Source organism: Diceros bicornis, chromosome 27 (genome assembly GCF_020826845.1).
Source record: "Diceros bicornis minor isolate mBicDic1 chromosome 27, mDicBic1.mat.cur, whole genome shotgun sequence".
Taxonomy (NCBI): Eukaryota; Metazoa; Chordata; class Mammalia; order Perissodactyla; family Rhinocerotidae; genus Diceros; species Diceros bicornis.
The window spans coordinates 43,220,844-43,232,148 of NC_080766.1; the positions used below are offsets into that span (position 1 = coordinate 43,220,844).

Sequence of the window (11,305 nt, forward strand, 5' to 3'; positions counted from 1 at the left end):
TCTTCCGCACACATCTGCGTATCTCTACCGGAGTGTAAAGTGTGTGAATGTGTCTGCATCCATCAAAGCTAATTCTCTAGAATCAGATTTACTCAAATCCTTTTATCTTATGGGGGGAAACTGTGTCTGGAGATAGGACGCAGAGCCAAATGGACAACCTGCAGAGCCGTGGTCACAATACAGGCTGCTGGAACCCTGGGTCTACCGCCCACTTGCGGTGACCTTGGGCAACCACCCTGGGCTCAGCTCCTCAGGTGGAAGGTGTGTCTGGCCAGCTCAGGTCAGCTCGTGGCCCAGGAGGGGCTCACGTGGGACAGCAGTCATGTGGCTGCCAAAGCCCTTTATACAGATGTCAGCCTCACCTCCTGACACTTCTATATTGTGATCATGGTTTTAGATGAAGAAACAACCCAAAACAGGAAATCTGTAAACTTTAAAAATTTATATAAAGATAATAAGCCCTCTTTGAAGGATCATTGATGGGGAGGAAAAAAGTCAACACAATGAAAGTTAGGAACAGAGGCACAGAAAGGTGCAGAGCACCCTCCACCCCATGTGGCACAGCGTAGAGATGACATTAGTTTATGATCCCAACACACAGCCTCAGAGGACAGAGACCCATGTGGACGATGGGCCCTATTTAAAATCAGGGGCTAGAAATACGACAGCTCGTCATGCCTGGCTTTGTTGGTCTGATAGCTGGTCAGGGCCGGGGGCTTCTTTTCGTGGGGGAGTCTTTCATATACTCGAATGTGTACGTAGTCATCATCGCCAACTTGAACCTGGAAAGAGAGAGTCGAGTGAGGGGGGCAGGGGCAGCCTCTGACCCAAGTTTCCCTGTGGGACTGGACTGTGAGAGAAAGGCCTGGATGCGAGGAAGCTGTGTCCCTTCAGGTCATCAGTGACAGGGCTGATGACACTCCCATCTCCCTCCTCCAAGGGCAGTGGACACCCTCGTCACCCCAGCCCGCGCCCCACACTCACTCCATCAGAGCCCTTAGTTCTTAGTTCTGAAAGGCTCGGTCCTCTCCTCCATGGAGGCTGGTGTGCTTACGCACACACACGTGCACACACACACGTGCGTGCAGACACACTCGTTGTAGAGGGCCATGAACCCCCAGAAGCTGGGGCTGCCACACGACCCGCCTTAAGCACCCCTGCCCTGGGACCTACAAGGCCAGGGCAGCCACGTCTGCATGAGCTCCCACTTCAGGCCAGACCCCTCTGTTTGAGGGGACTGACACCCCACCTTGATGAAGTGGTTCATCCCCGCGACTACTTGGCTCCTGAACTCCACAGCCTTAAAAAGAGGGAACTTCTTATTTTCCTTCTCTTCCAGCTGGGACTTCACCTGGGGAAGGGCAGAGAATGGAAACATCATGGGGGCTTCCCTCCTGCAAGAGTAACTTACACAGGAGCTCATTTCTCAGGATAAATGTTACAAACTGAATTCTAACGCAGCTCTTCACAGCTCTTCTGTCCACGACTGTTCTTCATCACCGAGGGGATCCGGAAACTCTCAGCTCTATCGACGAAGCTCAGGAAGTGATTCCTTAATTCTCCCAAAGCTCACTGATAGCACTTCACTGTATCCTTTGCCTTTCCTTTTCCAGGCCTGGGGTATTTTTCTGTTTTCATCATAGCAACTCTATATACAAGTCAATGCCCTCTTTTTCTTTTATTTGACAAGCAAACAGTTCATTTGAAAGACTGTATATACTTTTTAAATTACTCTTTTAAAGTTGAAAACTAAACACTTTTAAAATTTTAAACTAAATGTAATCTTCCATCGTACAGACGTGCCTTAATTCTCTTAACTGTCCCCCACTGCCGGCACTCCGGGAGACTCATTTCTCCTTAACAGATAATGCAGCAGGTTGAGGGCTTTGCTGCATTTGTAGGTGATTTCTTTGGGATGCAGGGCCTTTGGGCAGAGGCTGCTCCTCATCTTCAGTGTCACAGTCACCGTTCTTTTGCTTCAATCCTGTTTCCAGGGTCTTGGCCTTTTAGTAACTGAGCATCTTTATGGAGTAAGGAGAGACCAGGTGTCTTTTTTTAATTTAAAGTGGAATCTAGTGTGGAAGTGCTCTGGCTGCTCTCTGGATGAACTGGTCGGCACTGGTGTACACTGACTTGGTGCTGGAGTGACCAGACAGTTCTAGAGGGTTCCAGGGTTTAGTTAAACCAGCTGCAGGAAGCAGGCCAGGTGCTGGGAGACAAGGGGGATCTCCATCACCACCTGCAGGTGAATCCCAGGAGCCTGGCCTCCAGCGCCTTCAGGGAGGGGCCCCCTGGGGGTGAGGATGGGGAGAAGACTGGGGTCTGGGCAGTGAAGGCCAGAGGGTGTTCAGCAGGGGAGAAGGCAGGCCCCATCCTGAGGATCCTCTGCTCTCTGCACGCGGCTGGAAGGTTCTCAGTGTGGTGTGTGCGTCTCCCTGGGGCCAGCGCCCACCTGGGTCTGAATACTTAACGGTGCTGCTGCCTGCGGGGCACTGTGCTGCGTCCGCAAAGAACTGACCCTGCAAACGGTTATAAACCCAAGGGGGTGAGTGACACCCACGGACCAGCCCCGGGGTCTGGGCAAGAATGGCCTCTCTCTTTGCCTGTTTCAGGAGCCGAGGCAGGAAAGCCCCGGCTGAGAGCAAGGACCGGTGAGAAAACCCAGATGGAGGGGGTGGAACAGGGGACACGGAGGCCTGAACACCAGCCCAGGCCACTGCCTGCGGACCACAGTTCACTGACTCCCTTGTGGACCAGCAGAGAGAGGGGCTGGGCTGCACCAAGGGGGCACAGAAGGCCCCAGGTCAGTCAGGAAGCTGCCAGTTCCTGGCCCTCAGGGACCAAGGTGGGGCAGAAGGCCAGGGAAGGCTCAAGAACCCGGCTGGTGGGCATTTCTTGAGGAGGCTGGGACAGAATGCCCGACTCTGACGACCTGTGACCCGGGTCAGCTTCTACCTCTGTCCTCCTCTGCAGCCAGAGGCTCCATGACGCTGCCCGGCCCCTCTCCTCCTAGGGCCGCCCAGCAAGCAGCCGGCTCCCCCACGGCTGCCCCAGTCTCTCCAGGTAGCAGTCACACTGCCACTGACACGACACTCTCAAGTGACCAACAGCAAGTCAGGGAGCCCTCTGAGACGGCCACTCTTCTCCTGAATGAGCTCACACACCTCAAAGTCCAGGGGACAGTGAGGAATGTCCGGGCCTGGAAAACCGGGAACCGTGAGGAAGGGCCGGGCCCTGGAGCGGCTGCGGGGGGAGAGCAGGAACCAGCGCCCAGGGAGGCTCACCCTCGGAGTCCCCACAAATTCCTCATTTTCAAAGGTCTCATGTGGCTGACTCATCCCCCTTTCCTGCCGTCAGGTGGTCACACCCAGAGCCAGAACCCCGGGCTGACTGCCAGCCATGGCATGTAGGGAGCAGTAGGGGAGGAAAGTCACAGGAGAAGTTTGTTTCACTTTTCCTTTCTGGACTCAGGACTCGAGCCTTCCGTGGCCTGCACCTTGTTTTCCTTGTAAAGACTCCACGTCACTGACACATGAGAACAGGTGGGGCAGGCCCCCTCACCCACTCTCACCAGAACCTTCAGTGGGGGTGCCTTCCTGATGCCCAGTTTACAGATGAGGAAACGGAGGTGCAGGGAGTCCAGCAGCTGCCTAGTGTCTGACCAGGCTTTGCCTCTGCCACCCAGCCTGGTCTGTGTCCTTGCTTTATGCTTTGAAAACTTTTGATTAGGAGATGATTTCACACCTGGACAGACAGTGCTAGAATCACAGCTCAAGTCAGGACACCTGGACACACTCTCCCCAGAGTTACTCACCGTCTCCCTTCTACCCCACCTGCTCCATCCTCTGCTCTCTCTCTATACAGGATTTTCTAGAACTACCTGAGGGTATTTACATCAGGGTCCTTCACCGCTGAGCCCCTCCACGCACATCCCCAGGGCTGGAGGGCATTCTCCCTGGACCCAGCCCCCGGGCGGTCCATGAACCCAGCGCACCGCCTGCCTTCCAGCCGCGATCTCAGCGACCTGGGCCTGCCGGTCCCCAGGACCCGGGAAGGGCCCTGACCCCCATCCCCACGCGGCAGCCTCGCCCGCGGGCCGTGCCTACCTGGTCGGCGATGGCCTGGGTCTCGGCCGTGGCGGGCTCAGGGTCCGAGAGCCCGCCGCACATCATCCTGGCGGTGGGCGGCGGGTGCTGGAGCAGAGAGTGAGTTGGGACACCGAGTGCGGACAGCCACTGCGGACTGGGAGGGGCGAAAATACGTGCGGACGGGGCCCCTCCCACCCCGAGCGGGCGCGGCGTCACTTGACGCGCCGGCGGGTCCACGGCGATCGGGGCGCGGAGGGGGTGTCTCGTCTGGGTCTGGGTGGGCGCGAGGTCGGCGTCCCCGTGGGGATGGGCGCGGGGCGGGCGCATGGCCGCAGCCTGGGTGTCCTCCGCCTCCGCGGGCACCGTCTCGGGACCAAGGCTCTCGTGCTGTGGGGTCGCCCCATCCGGGGTTTGGTGTCGTCCTCCCCGGGCGGCGAGGCACGAGGGCGCGGGGTGGGCGCGGCCCTGCGGGAGCCCCGGGGGATGGAGGTGGAGGTGAGGGTGTGGGCCCGCGGTGGGGCCGGGGGGGAGGGGGGGGCGGGCCCCGCCCGGCGTGGGCCTCGGCCTGGGCCTTGGGGAGGATGTCTAGGGAACTTGGTTCTTGCGGGCAGGACACAGACTAGGGGTGGTCCTGTCCCCCCAGCCCCCACTGTCCTTCCCTGGTCTCCGTGTCCCCGCAGCCTGACCCAGTGCCCGGTGCGTGCGATGCACAGCGGTGTGCTCTGAAATGGCCGAGACATTTAGGGCCCGAAGACGAGTGGGAGGAGTGGGAGCTGGACCCGAGAAGTGCGGAGAGCGCGAGGGAGGGAAGCCCGTGCTGGGGGAGGGGCAGGGCGCTGCCAGCGCGTCCCGGAGTCCAGGGTCACGCCCTGCCCGCCTTGTGCCCTTCATCTGCAAGGCCTGGCCCAGCGCCCCACTTGTACCGGCCTGTTGTGTGGGCTGCTGTGGACATCACGACCGTGTGACCCGGGACACAGTGAAGGGCTGACGTGGTGGACAGAAGAGGCACAAAGGCGTCCAGTGGTGGGGAGGAGATGGCTCTCAGGGCCTCAGGCTGGGGTGGGGGTGAGATCAGGACATCAGTAAAGGACTTGGTTCTGGCGGGATTTGGTCTAGGATTTAGAATAGATTCAACCACCTGGGCAGGGAAGCGTCCCTGTGTTTCTGGGGGCAGGGTGGGGCCTGTGCCAGGAGCTGTCTGGACAGGACTGGCCTTTCAGAAAGATCCAGCCCCCACCACTCCCCAGGGCTGCACCTCAGTGGACACGGGCCTCTCCCGTCCCTGGGTGCTGACTCTGCAGGAGCAGGCCCAGCCTCTTCTGCATGTGGGCCCTGCACTGAGCCCCAGGGGGAGTGGCTGAGAGCAGGTGTATGGGGAGGTACCTTTCCCCTACGTCCCTGGGCACAGCCTGCTCTGAAACTTCTAGAAGGGTGAGAGGTCAGGTGCAGTTGAGCCCTGGGTGGTGGGGTAGAAAGACTGCATTAATTCATTCATAATTGGATGAATGAAGGAGAGACAGATCTGACCACATAACGGAAAACTCCTCCATGTAGAAAACCAAGCCTCAGAAAATAATGCTCAGGAGGGAAAGGAAGGTGGTCCTGTTGCCGTTTCTCCTCCTGCAGCTCCTTGGGCTCAACCCGCCACTGTCCTGCCCAAGGTTTGACCTATCTTGAGATGCCTCCTGGTATCTGACCCTGTCTCCCTGCTGGACCTGGGTCTGTGGGTGCTCACACCTTACAAATAGGGGGGACACCTGTGGGAGTACACAAACCACCAGATGAGAAGCAGCAGAGGCCGTTTATTCAGAGCGGCGGGAGCAGGGGTCCACCGCTATCACTCGGGTTTGGCAGAGACTCAGAGGAGCAGGGGAGGGGACCGCTTAGGGTGGAAGAAAGGAAGGCTCGGCGGTGCCCTGGTGGAGGCTGGGGCCTGGGGAGCCTGTGGGCTCACACAAGCTGGGCGTCCTGTGTGACTGACCTCAGGGGCATATCTGGCTTTCTCTGCTTCTCCTGAGTCAGAGGGGGAGGGACAGAATTGAGGGAGGCAGTCAGTCATGGCCGAGTCCTGCCCCTTCTGGGCCGATGGCTGCAGAGCCTGTGGTTCGGCTTCTGGATGATGGTTACAGGGGTTGTGGGTAGAGCTCTCTCGTCACCTGTATGTGGTCTGACCATCATCCGCATGGAGAGTCAGTCTCTCAGGGTACTAATGAAATCGGTGTTGCTGTATTGCTGCAGGTCCGGTCCCGACAGATGTTTTCAAGCTGCCATGGAGGGCAGGCTCTGGAGGCCAAAGGCTTGAGTGGGGATCCAGCCCTTGTACCTCCTGTGTGGCATAGGACTAACCGCTGAACCTCTCCCTCTCTGAGGGGATAATGCTCATAACCAAGCTCAAGGGGTTTTTTTAAAGCATTAGACAAGTTAATAAGTGAAAAATGTTTGGGACAGTATCTGGTCCCCGGGGTGAGTTGATAGAGTTATTACTGTTACTGTCTATAATTAGTTTACTAACATACGTCTTACCTGTAATTAGTATTGCTTTTTCTATCTGAAGGCCTTGGGAGATGCTGACACTTATCTCTCATTCCTTGATGCCACAGTGTCTCATTTTCCTGGAGCCGGGGGAGAGTATCCTGTCTCCCCACCCGGAGTCCTGGGGTCTCCTCCAGGGCCTTGAACATCCCTTCAGTTTGAAGTGTGTGTTCAGAAGGATCAAATGTGAAATTCAAGCACTTCTGAAATCTCACTTGTGAAATCTGTGATTTTCCCAGCGCAAGTAGAAGCCAGGGTTTTGTTTTTTTCTGTGTCTCGTGATCCCTTCTTCCCCAGCAGGCCCATCCAGCTGTCTTGCTCCACTGTTCACACTCTCGGGCAGGAGAGTCACACATCGGCTCCCGGTTCTGATCTGTTGCAGTGTTTCATCATGCAAAAATGTCATCGTCGGAATTTGTTGCTAATTAAATTCTGGCCCAAGAAACCTTTTGGAGGACAAAAAAAGAAAGAAAGAAAAGGCTGAAACATTTACACAGCTAAGCATTTATCAAATTTACCAATTGGTCTCCAGTAACCAGTGAAATATTAGTGGCAGTAAACCTGAGAGTAGGTACCCCACGTGGGCTCAGCACCGCCCTGCCTCTGCATCAGGATCCTCACAGGCCTGGCTGCCGGGAATGGAGCAGACAACAGAGGGGACGGTGGCTTCACCTCTGAGCTGGGGCCCCTCGAAGTGAAGGAGCCTGAGCAGAGGGAGCCCTGAGCCCCCTCTAGAAAGGGGAGGGAGGCACAGAAATTGGGGCGAGTCAAGGGAGGGGACAGATGTACAATCTTACAAGGCCGTTGCTGTAAACTAATGTCGGCAAAGGATTTTCTGAGCTTGGAAGCGTCAGAAGAGTCAGAGGGAGAGCCTGGGACCTACATGGGGCAGCGCACTCTCTGGGGGCACCTGTTGCATCTGTCCTGGGCCTTCCCGCTGTCCTCTCCATGTCTCCTGATGACCTGTGTCCTTGTGGGGGACCCCAGCAGGCGACAGGTGGCATTGGGCCTGTTCCCTGTTGCATAGGAAGCACTAAATAAATATTTGACTCCTAACACACTTTGTAAATCACAAATAAAACTCACAAATAAAGCAGTTGATGCCAGGAACTTTTCTTAAAATTAATGGATGGACAGAAGATTTATGTATAAAAACGTCCATCCCAGAAGTTAGAAGCCACCTCAGTGCCAGCCTCCATCCATAGCAAGGAGGACCATTGTAGAGGCACTAGCCTGGGTGCCCTTTAACAGCCATGGGTCCCTCTGCCCCCTTCTGGGCGGGACCCCAGTTGCTGGGATTTGTAACAATGCAGGGCCTGGCCAGCCCAGATCTTTCCTTAGCTCACTCAAAGGACATCACGAAGGAATACAGAGCCCCTCCACGTGAGCTACTGTTCCTGGGAATGCTGGACGTGCCAAGGGAAGCCCATCTTGGCAAGTACATAACTTTTGTGCCTCCTGCCTGTATAAGCAACGCCCTCCCCACCCGCAGTATCTGGTGCAAACTTCCATCCAGCAGGCCGCCCCTGGACATCATCCCTCCCTTGCAGGGTTGTTGGAGGTTTACAAAAGGGGTGCCTGAGTCCCAGGCATGCAATAGGCACTCTTTATGTGTAGTGACTATTGTTTATCTTCTTTACACCTCTGTAGTGGGTTCAGTAGTGTCCCCCCAAAAGTCATGTCCACCTGGAACCTCAGAATGTGACCCTAATTTGGAAATAGGGTCTTTGCAGGGGTAATTAGTTAAAATGAGGTTCACAGTGAGTTAGGGTGGGCCCTAAGTCCAGTGACTGGTGTCCTTATGAGAAAACGAGGGCACAGAGAGTCAGGAAGAACAGCACGTGAAGACAGAGCTGCACAGTGGAGGAGGCCACGTGAGGATGGAGGCAGAGGCTGGAGCGATGCTGCCAGAAGCCTAGGAACGCCAGGGGCCCCAGAAGCTGGAGGAGGCAGGAAGGACCCTCCCCCAGAGCCTTCAGAGGGAGGGTGGCCCTGCTGACCTCTGGACCTCAGACTTCCGGCCTCTAGACCTGTGAGATGATGAATGTCTCCTGTTGTAAGGCCCCCAGGTTGTGGAGCCCCAGGAAACTGTTACCTCCTCTGCAGCTCACACACACACCTCCTGGCTCAGATACAGAATTATGCCTCTAAGATGTCACACTCACACTCTTGGACCCACCTGTTTTCATCAAGCTGAGTCTAGAATTGAAAGACCAAGACTTCGGGAAACACACAGGATCCATGAACACAGATTTTTCTACATTCTGGAAAACAAAGCGCAAACAGGACACCTCAGGATAAGTGGGTCCACGTGATAGTGTATGAAATGAGAGATGCTGGGCGTTATTATTTGTGGGATAAATGAGCACCTTTCTATTGCTGATTTGTGCATAGTGAGCTATTCAGTGGTGTTCCTACACACTGTCAACTCCTAGGCGCTGTCCTGGGTGCAGGGCGAGTGAGACAGACAAACCCCTGCCCTCGTGGTGTGAGTGTCCCGGGGAGTGGAGGGTGATATGTATAAAGTTGAAAAGTACGTCCATTCCCAAATTCCCATCAGAATTTCTTTTTTTGCTTTTCTAATTTTTAAAACTGTTGATGTTGACCCCATTTTAGGTTCCAAAAATAGAATAGAGTCTCTGTAGACTCTTCACCCAGTTTCCCCAATGTCAACCTCGTACATAAGGATGGGCGTAGCATAGTTATCAAGGGCAGGAAGTGAGCATTGAGATGCAATACAATAAGCACATCTACGGAGTTGACTCAGTTTCTCCCTTGTCCCACTAAAGTCCTCTTTCTGAGCCTGGCTCCCTCCACTTGCATTCCGTGACCACGTCTCCTTAGGCAGCTCCAATCTGGGACAGTTTCTCAGTCTTTGTCTTTCATGACCTTGATGCTCTTAAAGAGTGTCGATCCCTTATTTTGAGGAAAGACCCTCAGTTTGGGCTTGTCTGATGTATCCTCCTGATCAGGTTGAGGTTATGTGTTTTGGGCAGGAATTCCACCAAAGCAATGCTGTGTCCTTTCAGTGCATCATATCGAGGGCACGTGATGCCCATGAGTCTTATCACTGGTTTTGTTGATCTTGATCTTGAGTAAAGTGGTGCCTGCCAGGTTTCTCCATTGTTATCTTGCTGTTTTTCTCATTGTAACAAGTAAGTACCTTTGAGACTATGCAAATATATTTCTTATCATACTTTTGCCACTCATTTTCATATCCATTGATAGTTCTTGCCTGCAGCGCAGAGCCCACTTTGAAAACTTTCCTAAAGATGGATGATTTTGCATTTAGAACAAAGCACATTTATTTTTTAGTTACAATGAATATTCTACCAATCTTTCATTAGCTGTCAGCATCTAACAGCTGTAGATACCGTAAAGTATATTTTTAAAGTACATGTTGGTGCATTTCACTGAGTTATTTTGGTGAAGTTTTGTGTCAGAAATTCACTATGTCTATGAAAATCACTATTTTCTTTAAGCTTGGCTGTCTTTCCTTGCTCTCGGCTTTTTCACATGGAGCACCGTCCTCTCTGTATCACGTGGATCTGTTATTATATTGCCCAGCATCACACGCTGAAACGTGAGCTCCGCGAGGCGGGACCTTGTCTTGTTCAGAGCATCAGCGTTGCCTAGAGTGGAGCCTGGCGTATGGATGGGACTTAAGTAGTCGGTGAAAGAACTAATCTGATTCCAAAACCAGTTTCTACACTATTTCCCAACTTTTTGTCATGAACATTTTCCAACATAGAAAAAGTTGGGAGAATAGGGCAATGAACCCCTGTATTCCTGCTACTAGATTCCACCTTTGTTAACATTTTGCCGTATTTGCATATGAGCTACGTGTGTGTGATTATTTATCTATTTATTGACATCATGACACCTCTCCCCCACCATGTACTTCACGGTCATTTCCTAAAGTGAGGACATTCTTCTGCATCAGGTGTTGGTAAACTGTAGTCCATGGGCCGAATCCGGCCCACGATCTGTTGTTGAAAATAAAGTTTTATTGGAACACAGCCACGCCCATTCATTTACATGTTGCCCAAAGCTGCTTCTGCACTATATAGCAGTTGTTTGGCCCACAAAGCTGAGAATATTCACTATCTTACCTGTGCAGAAAAGAGTGAACATAAGCCCTGACTGCATCCTTGGAAAGTCCTGCTCACGAGGCTGGTCCTTGGCTGGTGTCTGGGAACGTGGATTTCAGGAGGGTTCCCATCACCCTAACTGTGATAAGAGTGCCTCACTGGGTGTAAACCATTGGTGTAAGCACTATGGCTTGTGCTGACCCCGCTGTCCCTCTAGGAGTCTTGAATTTTGCTGCCCACGGGAGCAGCCCCCAGTAAAAACCCTGGGTGCTGATCTTAGACAAGCTCCCTGGTAGATGGCTTCTCACACGTGTTGTCACAGCTCCTTGCTGGGGAATTAAGCAAGTCCTGTGTACCTTCACCAGGAGAGGATTCTGGAAGCTTCCTCCTGGTTTCCCCTGGACTTCACTCTTCTCTCTGTGCTGATTTTGCTTTGTATCTTTGTATTCATAATGAATCACAGCTGCGAGTCCTCCTAGGAAATCAGTGAAGCTGGAGGTGGTCTTGGGGGCCCCTGCCACATAGCCCTTTACAAAAAAAGTCTGCTAGCCCCATTCTACATAAATATCGTCACACCTCAGAAAATCAACAATT

At 53.6% G+C, this 11,305-nt stretch overlaps 1 protein-coding gene across 1 annotated transcript; it reads right to left on the reverse strand.

The window, feature by feature from the left end:
• Nucleotides 1–425: 425 nt before the first annotated feature.
• Nucleotides 426–4,442, reverse strand: LOC131392918 (cystatin-B-like). The gene is made up of 3 exons (XM_058523202.1): nucleotides 4,107–4,442; nucleotides 1,250–1,351; nucleotides 426–782 (listed from the first exon to the last, which is right to left on the reverse strand). The coding sequence occupies exons 1-3, from the start codon at nucleotides 4,413–4,415 to the stop codon at nucleotides 654–656; spliced, it is 540 nt and encodes a 179-aa protein (XP_058379185.1). The 5' UTR covers nucleotides 4,416–4,442; the 3' UTR covers nucleotides 426–653.
• Between the last annotated feature and the right edge of the window lie 6,863 nt (nucleotides 4,443–11,305).

Coding starts and splice junctions, on each gene's coding strand:
- LOC131392918 (XM_058523202.1), bottom strand. CDS start 4,415: ATGCGCCCGCCCCGCGCCCATCCCCACGGGGACGCCGACCTCGCGCCC. Junction 1,352..4,106: donor CCCAGGCCATCGCCGACCAG/GTAGGCACGGCC, acceptor GCCCTTCCCCAG/GTGAAGTCCCAGCTGGAAGA. Junction 783..1,249: donor GGATGAACCACTTCATCAAG/GTGGGGTGTCAG, acceptor CTCTCTTTCCAG/GTTCAAGTTGGCGATGATGA.